General features: G+C 43.2%; 1 protein-coding gene across 1 annotated transcript in view; it reads right to left on the bottom strand.

The window, feature by feature from the left end:
- PIP4K2A (phosphatidylinositol-5-phosphate 4-kinase type 2 alpha) overlaps nucleotides 1–18,657 on the bottom strand; it is a 186,767-nt gene that overhangs the window by 37,983 nt on the left and 130,127 nt on the right. Inside the window, exon 5 of the mRNA XM_027559980.1 lies at nucleotides 736–882. Within this exon, the coding sequence (XP_027415781.1) occupies nucleotides 736–882 (147 nt within the window). The remainder of the gene's footprint in view (nucleotides 1–735; nucleotides 883–18,657) is intronic.

The raw sequence follows: 18,657 nt of genomic DNA, 5'->3' as shown, positions 1-18,657 counted from the left end.
GGTCGTAGTACGCCAGCCTCTGACCCGGATGTTGTCTACATCAGTGACCTCAGAAGTCAGCGCCCCTCACTCCACAGTCAGAATTTCCAGTGGTCTACCTCCCACTCCAAATCTTTGAAACAGCCTGTCCCTCACCTCCTGATTCCAAACTGCATCCTTTCCCCATCCTTCCTGACTTTTCTTCTCTTCATGGCATTCATCAGTTCCTAGCACACCATGTGACTTACTTATCTGTCTTTGCCCACCAGAATGTCAGCTCGTTGAGGGCAGATTTGGTGTGTTTTGTTCATCATGCTGTTCCCAGCACTTAAAAGCAGGGCCTGGCACATAGCTGGTGTTCCATACATACTAGCTCAATAAATTAGATGTGGTATCTCTCATAGGTACAATAAGAAAGTAAGAAAATGAAGTTGCTCAATTGTGTCCAATTCTTTGCAATCCCATCGACTATAGCCTACCAGGTTCCTCCAGCCAGGGGATTTTTCCAGGCTAGAGTACTGGAGTGGATTGCCATTTCCTTCTCCAGGGGATCTTCCCGACCCAGGGATCAAACCCAGGTCTCCTGCATCACAGGTAGATGCTTTACCGTCTGAGCCACCAGATCCTCACTTAACACGAAGTGCACTGCTGGCTGCCCAGTGCTTTGAGCTCTGGGTGCCTCTTAAGTGCACAGCCTGCTCAGTTACACACAACATGGATGAACAAGCTTAATGAACAAAAAAGTAAAAATCTTACCTTTAAGTCGTATTTCCTATATACAGATAAACGGTGGCTGAACACATTTCTTGTAACAATCACATATATTTCAACTCCATCCACATTAAGCCGGTACATGCCCAGGAACTGGGGAAGAAGGGTGATCCCATGACATTCCACTATATACTGCATAGGAAAGAAAGAAAAAGAGGGGGAGGAAATGATCCAGTCAAAAGCTGTTTGTTCAGATAAAAAATAACTCCTCTGCCTATGGTGTTTTACAAAGTGATAATGACTTATACAACCATTAATGTCTTCTTTACAGAAAATGACCATGTTTATACACCTGAAGACCAGGTCTGAGTGCACCATGCAGACAGATAAGAAAATCTATCTCCAGAGATACTTTTTTCTTAACATTCCCAACTAATTTGTATATAATGGCACTAGGCGAGAGGACAAGTGACTAGTCCTTTCTATAACTCCTTTAAAGTGAAATCATGACCTGGGGTCTCCATCTTCCTTCCTAGAAGCCTTGATGATGACTTTACGAGGTTCAGGCAGCATCACCTGGCCACTATGATCAATGCCTTTGATAGTGTTAAAGTTGAGATTACACAGGAAATTGTGGAGAGAGCTCAGTGTTAGAAGCTGGGAGAGTCAGGCTCTGTTTTCTGTTTCTTATTGGGACTCTAATGTTTAAATTGCCACCAGATAGTCTCCCAGAGCAATAGAAATAAAAACAAATGGGAGCTAATTCAACTTACACGCTTTTTGCACAGCCAAGGAAACCATAAACAAAATGAAAACACAACCTATGGAATGGGAGAAAATATTTGCAAACGATGCAATCGACAAGGGCTTAATTTCTAAAATATACAAATAGCACATACAACTCAACAAAATAAACTCAATCGAAAAAAACAGAACACATAAGTAGACATTTCTCCAAAGAAAACACAGATGGCCACCAGGTACATGAAAAGATGCTTAAATCACATATTATTGTATGTATGTGTGTGCCCAGTCATTTCTGACTCTGCAACCCCATGGACTGTAGCCCACCAGGCTCCTCTGTCCATGGAATTTCATCCAGGCAAGAATACTGGAGTAGATTGCCATTTCCTCCTCCAGGGGATCTTTCCGACCCAGGAACTGATCCCATGTATTCTTAAGAATCCCACTGATTCTTTACCACTGACTCCCCCCCAGAGGCCCTTCATCCTAAAGTATAAAGAGCATTAAAAAACAACCCATAACATCCAATCTAGGTGTGTTTAAATATAAATCGTAACTGCCATAAGGGTGTTTCCTTAAAAAATGAAAAACAGTAAAGAGCACAAACTTTTGCAATTTTTACTCACAACGCTGCATAATAAATGTGATGTAAACTTTTGAACATTTCTTCTTTCCTTTCTTAGACATGTTATTTCAACCTCTCAAGGCCTTATCATGAAAATCCTTGATCTCACTTTATTGTTAACATAACTGCACTTATTTTGGGAAAACATTTTAATGTAAGACTCTGATGCTGGGAAAGACTGAAGGCAGAGTAGACGGGGATGACAGAGGATGAGTTAGTTGGATGGCATCACCGACTCCATGGACGTGAGGTTTGAGCAAGCTTCAGGAGATGGTGAAGGACAGGGAAGCCTAGTGCGTTGCAGTCCATGGGGTCTCAATGCATCGGACATGACTGAGCGACTGAACAACAACAAATCATTTCCACTACTTAAATGATTAAGTACTACTTAATCTACTTAAAACTTCTCTTGAAGTAGAGAGAGTTTTCTACTTAGATTTCTAACTTTTATGTAGTATCAACACTGGTTTCTCTGTGTAACTTACAACATTTTACCTGTAGCCATTCTTATTAAAGATGCAATATTATTTTTAAGACACACTACTAAGTACTTTAAATAATATGGAAAAATAGAAGGACGAATTTAGAACTCTGACCTGGGAAATAATACATCCAGGTTCAGCTCTGCAAACGGGTCTTTGATAAGTGAAGATCAACTGGAATATAACTGACTTTCACAGTTTTTTTTAAATTGTTTTTCAGTACAGTACTAATCTGACATCAGCCTAGTTAGATTCACTGCCATTTTTGCTACTAAACAATTATTAGAGAAATGCAAATCAAAAAACTACACTGAGGTGCCACCTCATGTTGGTCAGAGTGGCCATCACATTAAAAAATCTACAAATAACAAATGGTAGAGAGGCTGTGGGAAGCTGCCTGCACTGTTGGTGGGAATGTAAGTTGGTGAAGTTACTGTGGGAAACAGTGTGGAAGTTCCTCAGGAAACTAAAACTAGAATCAGCACGTGACCCAGCAGTCCCACTACATATTGTGTGTATATCCAGACAAAGACAAAACTATATAATTCATCAAGGTACACGCACCCCTGTGCTCACAGCAGCCAAGGCATGGACGCCACCCACATGTCTCTCAACAGATAAACGGACGAAGATGATGTGGCACGAAGATGGCAATGGAATATTTACTCAGTCATGAAAAAGAATGAAATAATGCCACTCGCAGCAAATAGATGGACCTCGAGATTATCATACTAAGTAAGCAAAGTCAGTCAGAAGGAGAAAGACAAATTCCATATGATACTGCTTCTATGTGGATGTGAAATATAATACACGTCATCTACAAAACAGCAGACCTGAGGCTGCTGAGCGGGGGACGGATGGAGGAAGCAAAGAACGGTGGTTTGGGATTACTAAATGCAAACTATTACACAGAAGATGGATAAACCACAAGGTCCTGCTGTATAGCACAGGGAACTATATTTGATATTCTGTGACAAACTATAATGGAAAAGAATGTGAAAAAATACATATATATATGGGCTTTCCTGGTGGCCCAGTGGGAAAGAATCCACCTGCCAATCAGGAGACACAGGAGGCTTGGTTTCAAGATTTTACATACATATATATATACACACACACACACATACACATAATATATATATATGTATCAGTGAATCACTTTGCTATAGATAAAAAGTTAATACATTGTAAATCAACTTTACTTCAATAAAATTTAAAGAATATGGAAAAATTAATACTTTTTTGGATATGTTAAAATGCTTACTTTGTAGATTTACAAGTGACATTAAATAAAAAATTCATGTCAGTGAAAGAAATAAAAAATTGCCCACCAGAGCAGTGGTGTGAAGCTCTGCAGACAGATGGACACTCTCTGGCCCCACACTGGATTCATCACTGGACAAGTCAATCCCAGCACTGACACCATTTCCAAGAGAGTTGCAAAAACACAACGTATGTCCATCACTCTTCAATGACCATACCCTAAACGGCCACCAGATGGAGACACTTTTCAAAAGACCATCCTTACAAACTGGGTCCCACTGTACTTTCCAAAGTTAGGTTTTCCTTTCTTTAAAACGAGGGGGAAAGAAAATTTTCAAAAGGTTCTTTTATGCCTTTGATGTATGTGATATCGCTAGGATAACTTAGCATGAATTGTACCTACTGTTGTAAAAATTGTACTTACTGTACCTGTTTACCACAGATGGCTGGAAGAATAGTCATCATGGTAATGGTGACATTTAAGGTAACTCCTTCATTTAAAAAAAAAAAACAATCCTCAAAATTTTCAGTTGTACAATGCACTTTTATAAAAGAAAGTAATCAGGATGCCCTGTCACACACTTTAGAGGTAGACACTGCAATAATCAACTCTGATAATAATAAGCCATCGTAAGACTTTTTTTTTAAAGCCTTTAATTTTCATCATTAAAGAAAAGAAGTACAGCATCAGTGTAGGAGTTTGATTTTTGCCACCCAAAGTTTGGAAGATTTTAAAGATGCTTCTGCCCTTAAAAAAAAAAATCTTACATAACTGAGCTACATATTTCAATACGATGGCTTTTTCTGAGTAGAGTTTCACCCCCAACTTGTTCTTAATCTGAAGTCAGATCAGAGGAAACTTTTCTATTTCTCGCCTTTCAAAAAACAATAAACTTGAGTCTTGCTAATACAAAACAGGTGGTAAAGAGCTCTTGGCTGAAAAGAAGATTTCTCACATCTGATGTAAAGAAATAAAAGGATTGGTTGGTGCCTCTGAGGAGGGCCGGCTGGCTGGGCCTTGGCCGCATGGAGGCTGGGGGAGTCTAGCTGCTTAAGTTCGGCAGGAAGGATGTAGGTTCTGGAGCCAGAGAGATGATATGCAGGGGCGTCCCGGTGCCTCCATTTACCAGCTGTGAGGTCTTGGGCAGCTTACTAAACCATCCTGTGTTTCAATGTCATTTTCTAGAAAACAAGCACCGTAACTCCTACCAAGAAGGTTAGGGTGAGGGTTACAGGTGGCAGGGTGTCAGCACACCCCAACAAGGCCAGTGTTCTGTGCTGCTCTCTCTCCTGCTGAAGAGGACGGTGATCATGGTTACTCCTGACATTCAGAACTCCGGTAAGGAATCTCAGTGTCAGCCCGTATGCTCTGTGCTCCAAACTGAGTCACAGATGTGCTGTGAAGTCTGCCCAGAGGGAGCCTCTGCAGAGGTGATCTGAGGGCCCATGCGACATGCCCCCTGCCCTGGGGGGCACACAGGTTTCAGTTTGGCCATTCGGCTCCCTCCCCCGGGACCCCACCCCTTGTACTGTTCTGCTCAGTTTAGTCTCATCATGGCCTATCTTTTAAAAGTCCCGCTGGCAGAACACGTCCCTTTGATCCAAATCTGTACAGAGCCATGGAATGCCCGGATCAGCGTGGATACCACTATCCGTACTGACGAATATGTGAAAGACACCTGACTACTACACAGGAAATCACTGATGCGCTTCCCTCCTACCCCCACCCCAGGGAGAAACACATGTACACATTATATTCTGCAAGTCCTCTATCTTTAAGATTAAATAAAATAATATTTATATGCAGAGTACATCATGAGAAATGCTGGACTGGAAGAAACACAAGCTGGCATCAAGATTGCCGGGAGAAATATCAATAACCTCAGATATGCAGATGACACCACCCTTATGGCAGAAAGTGAAGAGGAACTAAAAAGCCTCTTGATGAAAGTGAAAGAGGAAAGTGAAAAAGTTGGCTTAAAGCTCAACATTCAGAAAACGAAGATCATGGCATCTGGTCCCATCACTTCATGGGAAATAGATGGGGAAACAGTGGAAACAGTGTCAGACTTTATTTTGGGGGGCTCCAAAATCACTGCAGATGGTGACTGCAGCCATGAAATTAGAAGACGTTTACTCCTTGGAAGGAAAGTTATGACCAACCTAGATAGCATATTCAAAAGCAGAGACGTTACTTTGCCAACAAAGGTCCGTCTAGTCAAGGCTATGGTTTTTCCTGTGGTCATGTATGGATGTGAGAGTTGGACTGTGAAGAAGGCTGAGCGCCGAAGAATTGCTGCTTTTGAACTGTGGTGTTGGAGAAGACTCTTGAGAGTCCCTTGGACTGCAAGGAGATCCAACCAGTCCATTCTGAAGGAGATCAGCCCTGGGATTTCTTTGGAAGGACTGATGCTGAAGCTGAAACTCCAGTACTCTGGCCACCTCATGAGAAGAGTTGACTCATTGGAAAAGACTCTGATGCTGAGAGGGATTGGAGGCAGGAAGAGAAGGGGACAACAGAGAATGAGATGGCTGGATGGCATCACTGACTCGATGGACATTAGTCTGAGTGAACTTCGGGAGTTTGTGATGGACAGGGAGGCCTGGCATGCTGTGATTCATGGGGTCGCAGAGTCGGACACGACTGAGCGACTGAACTGAAAACAAAGATCAAATTTGATTTATCTTATCAGAAAGTTTCTACACGGTCTTATACTCAAAAGCAAGGCTCACCTATGAGGCTTTGTTGAACACACTGCAGCACAGAGATTTAAAAAACTTAAAACTCCTGAGTTTGTAATCATGTACAAAACCACAACCCCAGAAAGCCTATCATGTTAGATTCCAGTATTGACAAGCAGCAGTTGGTCCCAAAGGTTTAGAAAGCACTCCCGCATCAAACTGCAGGAGCGAAAACCTCCCCCATGAATTGAGTTTCTGGGTGGGAGCACTGGGAAAAGACGACCCTGTTTCATTTCAGTGGAGGAACGTCCCACTGGGTCTGTGAGCACCTGGGCTGGCAGACCACCGAACTGGAGCATGAGGGTCACCGCATGTGGGAGTTGACACAGAGAGGCCCAGATAGTAATCCCCTTGGGTTCTTCACCTGCTGACCCACTAAATGCTGTGCACACACCCTAACACCAGTGGGCATATCTCAGACGGCTCCCCCACCCCACAAACTCCTGGAGGTTATCCCACATCTAGGGACGCTGTAAACACACGGCCACAATCCCGCTGCTTGAGCCTTCCTGGGCCAGCACCATGAGCACTAGCTGTGTGACCTTTGGGAATTATTCAACCTCTCTGTGTCTCTGCATTTGGAGAAGAGGTGCAATAACAGTACTTAGAGCACAGGGGCTTTGTGAAGGGTATGAAGATCAGGGAAACGGCGCTGGGGGGACTGCGATGGCTCAAGCAGGAGCCAGGTGAAATCCAGACCCTGGGGCGAGGGGTGGGAGAGGCAGGCTTCACCTGACGTGCTCCTCAGATGCTCCCTGAGAAGTGGGTTCTATTTAAATGCAGGCTAGGGACTCCCAATTTAAAGCATATCTCCACAGAACAGACTTTCCAAAAATGAATAATGTTTATGTGTGTGCATTTTTTAATATAAAGTATGATAATACTTTTGTAAATACAGAAAACACTAAAAATCATAATTCTCACTTATGTTGCTTTTAGGATCAGAACTCTGAGCACTTCCCCTTCAAAAGATTAATCACTGACAAATTAACAAAAGAACCTGTAAATAAATGCTTCAAAAATTATTTTAAAAATGTGTACTGGGGCACTACAGTCTCATGATTGGTTTTTTTGTGGGGGGCACGAGCACCCCTTATTTTAATAGTTAAAAACAGCCTCAGCATCTATTAATTTTTTAACATTGTTGATTCGATCACAAGACAATCTAACAATGAATCTTTGCTTCCTCCCTTTTACACACTTAGTTTCCAATTCCTATTGGAAGAATGGAGAAATAGGGACTACAAGCATGGAGAAATAGTGACTTAATCCTGAGGGTCACTCTTTAAAAAGGTGCAGAGGAATTCTCTGCTGGTTCAGTGGTTAGGACTTGGTGCTCCCACTGCCGGGGCCCGGTTTGGATCCTTGGTCGGGGAACTAAGATCCCACAAGCCTCACAGCACAGCCAAAACCAAAAAATAATAGAAAGGGGAGGATATTTCTTTCACTTTCCATCAGCATCCTGATGTGGCTACAAGGCAGCCCTCCTCACTGGCAGGGGACAGTGTTCCCTATCTGCCGCTTTAATATCTCAACCACTTCTGACCGGTGCCGTGCCCTACTGCTGCCCGGGAGACTCTAATCCAGAGGCCAGGCGAGTGTGGACGTCTGTCCTCTGCCACTCTGAGGTCCCAAGTGAGTGCGGACGTCTGTCCTCTGCCACTCTGAGGTCCCAAGGGAGGAAATGGACACAGATGGGCCACACACAGCAGCACTGGTCATCCAGCGTGGACCAGAATCGAGGGCATGCACAGAGGGTGACGCCTGTTAGGGGAGTACCAGCCGTGGACACACAAGCCTGCAGAGCCTTCCTTTCCATGGCTCCTCAGATCCCACCCTGATAGAGGCCTTCCTATCTGTGGCCCAAAGCTGGCCAGTTATTTCCACCACTCGGTCCCTGGGGCACATTCTCTCCTATCAAACAGGGAAGGTCTTGTCTGGCACCTGAACTGATAGATGTTTGCAGTTCAGCCAGGACACTGACCTTCTATCTAAATAAGGTACGGAACAGTCCCAAATTTTTAAAAAACTGACCCTGATCATCATTAATTCTTCGTATGCTTACTGTACAGAACTAAAACCATCACCAAGTATTCTTGGAGTCAGTGTCCATATTCTCAGTGTTAAACTTGCTGCATTACCTACGTTTGCATTTTAAAAATACTGTTTTTATTAAGTCTTTTCCATGTTAGCATTTTCATAGCTGGATGCCTCATGTCACCTCGGACTGTAATTTTTCATGCTGCGACTTTGGTTTTTTTTCTAGAGTGCTTCTCAGACACTTGTATTTGCTGGCAATGTTCATCTGTAACCCATACAGTTTTTACTGTTTTCTGTCTTCTCTTAAAACAGTCTTCTTTAATATGACTCCTTGTTGTCATCAATAGAGGCAAATTTTACCTCTTCATTAGTCTCCCCTAGAACTTTTTTCCTGTACAGCAGCTTGTCAGAACTATAATGATAAACTGACATGGTGAAATTGGAATTTTAAAAACATACAAAACGCAACAGCCACAGGGTCTCAGTTTCCTTTGCTCTTGGGTAGTCAACAAGAATACAAGTCTTATGAATCCCCCGGTCTGTTGCTTTTTCGTATGCAAAATGAAATGCCATTAAAAGATTCACAGCTGACTGAAGGTTTCAGCAGAGAGGATTCTAAGTGATGTACTGGAATGGATAAATATTTATATCTCTGCATGAGAGTGTGAACCTGGGCTCCAGCTCTTGAAAATTGCTGTTATTATCATGTTTCACTCTTTTTTTTTTTTAAGGGGCTTGAAGTGACAATTTAATATAGCATCAAATTAATACTTCAATGTAAAGTCTTGCTTCAGTTAATGTTTTTGAAAGGTTAAATTATCTGTAATTCTTATTGTGCTTCTGCCTGTGTTTATAGATCACTTCAACAATGTTCTTTACATGAGCCCGGGGCAAGGGAGGGAAGGAGAGAGACAGAAAGAAAGAAAGGGAGGGAGGGAAGAAAGAAAAAACCAGCCTGAAACTAAGGATTGGTTTGTTTCAGAAGAACCAGACAAATAAATAATCCAAACATTTCTTGAGTTGATATTTTGGGAGAATGGTCTGTGTTAGTTACTATATTTTGGTTTCAAGAGTCATAAAAGAATGTAAGGATGACTCCATTTAATCTAATGTAAGTACAAAATTTTACTGTTTTTAAACTTAATAAAAATCAGGCTTAAAGGGAATAAACATTTCTCTGCAGTATTTACAAACATTCTTAGTACTGATATACTGCAGAATATATCTACATGCCGACACTGGTGCTCCGAGCTCAGTTTATTATATGACCGTAAAGACCCATACACAGCATCATCATGAGAGACGAGGTGACCTTGTGAAAAACAAACAAGCAAACACCTTATCAGGGAATTCCCTGGTGGGCCAACAGTTAGAACTCTGAGCTTTCACTGCTGAGGGCTCAGGTTGCGGAGCTAAGATACAAGCTGGTCGGCATGTCCAAAAAACCAAAACAACTAAAAACAAACACCTTACCGTAAGAGAAGTTGGCATTTACTCAGTGACTACAACTGAAATGGAGAAGGGCTGTCCCAAGCATCATGGTGTGATGCACTCTGGGAAGCCGTGCTGTCCGGCTGCGGAGTGTGGTCAGCGGGCTTCAGTTGGCAGCTCCTCCTGGGTCCACCTTCCTGTTCCTTGGGCCCAGCACGGCAGTGCTACCCGGGGGACCCTGAAGGGCCCCACTGGCTGACTGTGGCCTGTAGGGCCTGCCTGGCAGCCTGCCCTCCTCCTCCGCCCAATCCTCCTCCGTTCCTCTCCCTGGACCGGAGTCCCTCTCTCATCAGTATCCTGACCTCACACTCTGCAGGGCCTTCTACTCCAGTCAGTCACTCCTGAGAGTCAGCAGACACAAGAGACAGCAAACTCAGGACCCCAGGAATGGCAGAGGTTAGGACTACCGGAAATAGAACTGGAAGAGTTATGTATAAAAGCATTTGAAGAAATAAAAGGATACAATTTCAGTAATGAGTATATAATGAAAAATGATCAAGAGTGCATAGGTGGATTTTTTAATATGGAACTTCTACAAGAAAAAATACAATCTTTGAAATAAAAAAAATCACTGGATAGGGGAGACCACGGATTAAAACAGCTGATGAGAGAATGAGGAGTGGGAGACACAGCTGAGGAATTAACCCCAAATTGAGCAGAGATGCTTGGAGACAGAAAAGGGGAAAGGAAAAGTGAGAGCCGTGGAGGCCAGAATGAGAATGTCCAGTCCACAGATGTTGGGGAGAGGTGGGGAGACAGACCGTATCCAAACACAAAAGAGCAACGGGATTTCCAGAAACTGGAGATCACCTGCTGCAGGAAACGCGTGCCAGCAAGTGGGCCGTGCGGCTGCCGGAACCTGGGGGCAGACAGCGATGCCCCGTCTGCAGAGCGGAGCTGGAGCGGTGCTCCCTGAGCCACAGGAGCCCCTCCTGGTGTTCCTGAGAGTGTGTGCAGCTCCTGAAGACACAGGCCCTGCTGCTACTTGCTGTGAACCTCACAGTTCCAGCTGTTTACACGTAAAACTTGACTGTGCTTTTCACATTTCCATCGGCTTCTCCTCCACAGAGAACAAAAAGAACCAGCAAGCAGACTCGAAATGTTTCTCCTGCTCCAGGGGGTGGGGCCCGCACTGCCATTTACATGGGCTCCATCAGCACTGCCCGTGACACGCGGCGTCTCAGGTCCACCCCGACCTACCGAGTCAGAACGTCAATTCTTACAAGCGGTGCGGGGGTTGTGTCTCCAGTCAGTAATTTGGGAAATGCTGATGGAGTGTCTAACTTCTCTTTGGGCATCAAACCCTTAATTTTTTTAGTTTTAACTTTTGGCTTTCATGGGGCCTGTTTTCTCAGTTTCTCTCTGTTTGTGGCCACCACCACTGTCCTTCGTGGGAGGATAGAAAGATGTATTCCAAGGAAGATCCAAAAAAGTCAAGCAGTCACCCCCTCATCCTACACTGAAACTTGACATACTAGGTAGCTTTTTCAACAATGATTCGAGTTTTAAGGCGTAACTTCTAGATTCAGCTCAAGTTACTAACAGTCTCCCGGATAACAAAAGTTAAGAAAGGATTTTTGGGTTACTTGGTCAATTTGTCAGTTCAGTCACTTTGAAATAAAAAACAAATTTAAACCCTACATTTCAAAAACATAAAAGATATTCTTAATGCTATTTTCATAGGCATTTCTTGATTATCTACATTGGAACTTGTTCCCTCCCCTAAAATTTTTAAAATTTTACTGACACTGACTCCATTTTAATTAAAGCTGAAGAAGCTACATGATTCCAAAACTTCCAATGAATTTAGGTCAGTTTAAAAAAAAAATCAGTCAACGCAGGAGAAATAAGGTATTCAAGAAGGTTCTTGACCATTTTTTCCTTTTTGAATGCTCCAGCATTGCTTAGCTAATCAGTCAATGATCATCATTTATAAGACCCGAGTTTGTCCTGACCTGACAGAAATCTAAAGAAGAAAAGGGTATTTACACCAAAACACTTAAGTTATTTTCCTAACTATAAAAAAGAGAAAAACAAAAGGAACATAAAGGTTTGCTCTGCTTAATATAAATTTCCACTGGTCTGAAAGACGCTGCTGTGCTTTCTTAGCTCACAGTGAAAATCAGGGTGGGGTCTGGGCAGCAGATAAAAACTACGGCAGCGTGCTGGAGCCTGGAAGAAAGCTAACTTCTTACAGTTTGAATCTTCAAATTTTTCTGCATCTGTGCCACACTCTGCCAGAAACCAGGCCCCCTAGTGGATTGAAAAAGCTAATGATTTCAACACTGGGACATGCAACTGAGTATGTGAAGAGAAGTACTGAAAGACCTTATTCAGTCATTTACATAGTGCTTGTTATTCACCAGACACTGTCCTGAGCAGGTTATAAATAGCAGTTCCGCTAATTAGCACACCACCAGATGAAGGAGGGTGGTGCTGCTGCTAGCTCGTTTAAGTCGCATCCAACTCTTTGTGACCCTATGGAGACTGTTGCCCGCCAGGCTCCTCTGTCCACAGAATTCTCCAAGCAAGAATACTGGAGTGGGTGGCCATGCCCTTCTCCAGGGATGTTCCTGACCCAGGAGTCTCTTGAAGTCTTCCTGCACGGCAGGCAGATTCTCCACCACTAGCGCCACCTGGGAAGCCTGTACAACACGGGATGGAGGAGACACTACCATCAAAATGTATGGACAGAGAAGCAGGTACAGAGAGGTTAGGTAACTTGCCTAAGGTCATAAAGCAGGCTGGGGGCAAAGTAGTCAGCTCCGGAGTTCATGTTCTGAACCACCTGCCACACGGGCACTGCTGGTGAGGCTGCCTCATCAGGAAATCAGGAGGAATTTCTTTCAACATCTAGCACTGTGCTGCTCCTTCAGAGGTTGGCCTTGCTGCTGCTGCTGCTCAGTCGCTGCAGTCGTGTCCGACTCTGTGCAACCCCATAGACGGCAGCCCACCAGGCTGCCCCCGTCCTTGGGATTCTCCAGGCAAGAACACTGGAGTGGGTTGCCATTTCCTTCTCGAGTGCATGATAGTGAAAAGTGAAAGTGAAGTCGTTCAGTCATGTCTGACTCTTAGCGACCCCATGGACTGCAGCCTACCAGGCTCCTCTGTCCTTGGGATTTTCCAGGCAAGAGTACTGGAGTGGGGCGCCATTGCCTTCTCTGTAATTTTAACCTTCCAGAATACAGCTGCACCTCTGGATATATTTTACTTAAACACAAAAAAGGACAATGAAAGAAAAGAGAAGAAGAAGAGCCACAGAGTAACCAACGCTGTCAGAAAGCCCATCCAATGTACTCCGTAGGAGCTGCCCTCCCTGAGAGCCTGTCCTGTCTATTGATAGCAGGATTTGAACAAGCCTAAGGACTTGTCCAGACCAGACTGCTGGTTCAGAAGCACATTAGAAGGTAAAAGCAATAAAAAGCAAGAAAAGAAGAAATGACAGTCTCCACCAAAGTAAGAAAAAAATTCTGACTAGTGGTAAATCCTAAAAGTAGTCTAGGCCAGCTTACCTCCTGTATGGAAGTACGTCGAGTAAATACACAGCATGGGGAGTATAGTCAATAATATTGTAAACCTTGTGTGGCACCTAATTCATGAAAATATCACAGCACTGTGCCACACACCTGAAACTAATCCAATATTGTACGTCAACCATACTTCAATAGAAACAGAGTGAATGCATGCATAAGGAATGAATGAATGAAATGCAGATGGAGAAACTGAGGTTCAGAGATCCCTGAATTAGCCCGTTTGTGACCAGCTATGACCTAGGTCTCCTGACCTTCCACCGAGCAAACTGTATCAGCAATGGTGATTCTCAGTCACGAAGACCCTTCACCTCTATTTATTTAAAGATTGTTTTCTTCCAGTTTTACTGAGATGTAATTGACATACGGCACTGTACAAGTTCAAGGTGTACAGCATAATGATTTGACTCACATACATCAAGAAATGATTATCACAGTTTAGTGAACATCCATCATTCATACAGTTACAAAAGAAAAATTTTTTCCTTGTGATGAGAACTCTTAGGATTTACTCCCTAACAAGTTTCATAAATATAACATACAGTAGTGGTAATTATATTAATCATATTATACATTACAGCCCTAGTATTTATCTTGTAACTGGAAGTCTGTACTTTTTTGACTGCCTTCATCCAGTTCCCCCACCTCTGGTAGCCTCATATCTGATCCCTTTTTCTATAAGTGTCTTTGTTTTTGAAGAATAATTGACTCACAACACTCTGTTTTAAGGTTAGTACTAAGACCCTTTCATTATATTTGAAATACTTTTTGCGCTTTCCTGGTGGGCCACTGGTTAAGAATCCACCTGTGACAAGAGTTCAGTCCCTGGTCTGGGAAGATACCATGGGGCAAATAAGCCTGTGCACCACAACTGCTGAAGCCTGCATGCCTAGAGCTCCGCAACGAGAGAAGCCACAACAGTTAGAAGCTGGTGCACCGCAACTAGAGAAAGCCCGTGTGCAGCAATGAAGACCCAGCGCAGCCAAAAGTAGAAGTAAAAGGACTTTTTACAAGAGGAAAAACATAGATGATGAAGAAGTGAGAAATGAGCTTTTTCTGGATAGAGAACATACTACAAAAATAGCCATTTTGTAGCAGTGAAGTGAAAGGAAATATTTAGTGCTGTGACAGCCCCTGGAGCATGTTAATAGACTTATATTTTGGTCCGCAATGCATTTTATGTAATACTGCTGATATGTCAAATCTTGCACGTTCGTTACAGTAACCACCCCAGAGGAAACCTTTCAAACTGTGTCTTCTGTAAAAGTAAAAAAATCTGAACTCAGAGATGTCATCGAGAAGTTCGTATCTGAATTGTATCTCACACTGCATTTGAACAGTCTCACTTATCGGAATAATATGTTTTCATTGGTCACTGAGGTACCACACTGCTTTGAAAGTTCTAAGACAATTTAAGGAAAGTAGAAAAAGATGCACCAGCATGACAGTAAGTTCCAGCGGGGGTGACTGGTTAAGAGCTGCATCCTAGAATTCCATCCATTCAGAAGCCAATGCCTGAGTGTCTACCCTTATAGGTACTAACCTAGCACTTTAAAATTTCCTTCATAATTGGCAATGGCGCAAGCATTGTAGAATGGATTTCAAAAGGAATCAGTGTTATAAAGATTGAATAGATGTTAAATGAATTTAGAGGCTGACTAATGTTTTTAAAAATACAAATCACGGGAGCTCCAAGTTTCCAGAAACAGGAGTTAGGGAGCTTCAGGAGTTTCACTGACCTCACTCGGAGCAAAATGCAGTCGATCACATTTGAGAAGAGTAAGCAACTGGCAAGAAACACTTTCCGATGTTAGAGCAGAAAGCAGGACCATAGAGGAAGGAAGCTGACTTTCACAGACACTTAGCGCCCACAGATCCAACCAAACAGTGCCTTTGAAGAAGTCACTTTGTGAGGCTGGTGCTTGATGTGATGATATAAACACTTCTGAGGAGCCTTTGGTTAACAGCAACAGTATGTGTGTGTGCCTGTGTGGGTATGTGCTGCAGTGTGTGGTTTAAACACCAGTTCTCAAGGTGACTGCTTTGAAAATGCCATCAACAGTGCCATATTCACACCCTAAGACTACACTTCCTCAAGGTGACATAGTTGTTACTGGTCATGGCTGCAGAACTTGATGATGCTATGACCACTGCCACTTATGGAGGGCTTAGAGGACAGCAGCAAGCATGCTCTGCAGGCACTTGTGCTGGAATTTATCAAGAAAGAGAGCAGTGGGGGGCACACGATAGAAAGAGATGGACGTTTCCCCGGGTAGTTTCATTCTACTCCCAGGAGATTATGAAGGGACAATGATGAGGGCTCTGAAAAGCAGGTAGTGAGTCGACAGACACCCATGTCCTAAAATCAGAGCCTCTTCTCAAAAGGCGTAATTGGTTAAATACTCAGGGGTCAACATCTCACTGCCAATAGGCATGTGCGAAATAACTTCCAAAATGTTGCCAACCCTTAAACTAAACCATGCCCGTGGGGCAACCCAAGATGTGCGGGTCATGGTGGAGAGATCTGACAGAATGTGGTCCACTGGAGAAGGGAATGGCAAACCACTTCAGTATTCTTGCCTTGAGAACCCCATGAACAGTATGAAAAGGCAAAATGATAGGATACTGAAAGAGAAACTCCCCAGATCAGTAGGTGCCCAATATGCTACTGGAGATCAGTGGAGAAATAACTCCAGAAAGAATGAAGGGATGAAGCCAAAGTAAAAAGAATACCCAGCTGTGGATGTGACTGGTGACAGAAGCAAGGTCAGATGCTGTAAAGAGCAATATTGCATAGGAACCTGGAATGTCAGGTCCATGAATCAAGGCAAATTGGAAGTGGTCAAACAAGAGATGGCAAGAGTGAATGTCAACGTTCTAGGAATCAGTGAACTAAAATGGACTGGAATGGGTGAATTTAACTCAGATGACCATTATATCTACTACTGTGGGCAGGAATCCCTCAGAAGAAATGGAGTAGCCATAATGGTCAACAAAAGAGTCCGAAATGCAGTACGTGGATGCAATCTCAAGAACGACAGAATGATCTCTGTTCGTTTCCAAGGCAAACCATTCAATATCACAGTAATCCAAGTCTATGCCCCAACCAGTAACGCTGAAGAAGCTGAAGTTGAACGGTTCTATGAGGACCTACAAGACCTTTTAGAGCTAACACCCAAAAAAGATGTCCTTTTCATTATAGGGGACTGGAATGCAAAAGCAGGAAGTCAAGAAACACCTGGAGTGACAGGCAAATTTGGCCTTGGTATACGGAATGAAGCAGGGCAAAGACTAATAGAGTTTTGCCAAGAAAATGCACTGGTCATAACAAACACCCTCTTCCAACAACACAAGAGAAGACTCTACACATGGACATCACCAGATGGTCAAGACCGATTTCAGAATGATTATATTTTTTGCAGCCAAAGATGGAGAAACTATACAGTCAGCAAAAACAAGACCAGGAGCTGACTGTGGCTCAGACCATGAACTCCTTATTGCCAAATTCAGACTTAAATTGAAGAAAGTAGGGAAAACCACTAGACCATTCAGGTATGACCTAAATCAAATCCCTTATGATTATACCAGAGAAGGCAATGGCACCCCACTCCAGTACTCTTGCCTGGAAAATCCCATGGACGCAGGAGCCTGGTAGGCTGCAGTCCATGGAGTCGCTAAGAGTCAGACATGACTGAGCGACTTCACTTTCACTTTTCACTTTCATGCATTGGAGAAGGAAATGGCAACCCACTCCAGTGTTCTTGCCTGGAGAATCCCAGGGACGGGGGAGCCTGGTGGGCTGCCATCTCTGGGGTCGCACAGAGTCGGACACGACTGAAGCGACTTTAGTAGTAGTAGCAGCAGCAGCAGCAGCATGATTATACAGTGTAAGTGAGAAATAGATTTAAGGGCCTAAATCTGATAGACAGAGTACCTGATGAACTATGGAATGAGGTTCATGACATTGTACAGGAGACAGGGATCAAGACCATCTCCATGGAAAAGAAATGCAAAAAAGCAAAATGGCTGTCTGGGGAGGCCTTACAAATAGCTGTGAAAAGAAGCGAAAAGCAAAGGAGAAAAGGAAAGATATAAACATCTGAATGCAGATAAGAAAGCCTTCTTCAGCAATCAATGCAAAGAAATAGAGGAAAACAACAGAATGGGAAGGACTAGAGATCTCTTCAAGAAAATCAGAGATACCAAGGGAACATTTCATGCAAAGATGGGCTCGATAAAGGACAGAAATGGTATGGACCTAACAGAAGCAGAAGATATTAAGAAGAGATGGCAAGAATACACAGAAGAACTGTACAAAAAAGATCTTCATGACCCAGATAATCACGATGGTGTGATCACTCACCTAGAGCCAGACATCCTGGAATGTGAAGTCAAGTGGGCCTTAGAAAGCATCACTACGAACAAAGCTAGTGGAGGTAATGGAATTCTAGCTGAGCTATTTCAAATCCTGAAAGATGATGCTGTAAAAGTGCTGCACTCAATATGCCAGCAAATTTGGAAAACTCAGCAGTGGACACAGGACTGGAAAAGGTCAGTTTTCATTCCAATCCCAAAGAAAGGCAATGCCAAAGAATGCTCAAACTGCCGCACAATTGCACTCATCTCACACGCTAGTAAAGTAATGCTCAAAATTCTCCAAGCCATGCTTCAGCAATACGTGAACCGTGAACTTCCTGATGTTCAAGCTGGTTTTAGAAAAGGCAGAGGAACCAGAGATCAAATTGCCAACATCCGCTGGATCATGGAAAAAGCAAGAGAGTTCCAGAAAAACATCTATCTCTGCTTTATTGACTATGCCAAAGCCTTTGACTGTGTGTATCACAATAAACTGTGGAAAATTCTTCAAGAGATGGGAATACCAGAACACCTGATCTGCCTCTTGAGAAATCTGTATGAAGGTCAGGAAGCAACAGTTAGAACTGGACATGGAACAACAGACTGGTTCCAAATAGGGAAAGGAGTACGTCAAGGCTGTATACTGTCACCCTGTTTATTTAACTTATATGCAGAGTACATCATGAGAAACGCT

This window comes from Bos indicus x Bos taurus, chromosome 13 (genome assembly GCF_003369695.1).
Source record: "Bos indicus x Bos taurus breed Angus x Brahman F1 hybrid chromosome 13, Bos_hybrid_MaternalHap_v2.0, whole genome shotgun sequence".
Taxonomy (NCBI): Eukaryota; Metazoa; Chordata; class Mammalia; order Artiodactyla; family Bovidae; genus Bos; species Bos indicus x Bos taurus.
Note: the sequence above shows the minus strand (reverse complement) of the source record. Positions and strands in the feature narration are given on the sequence as shown.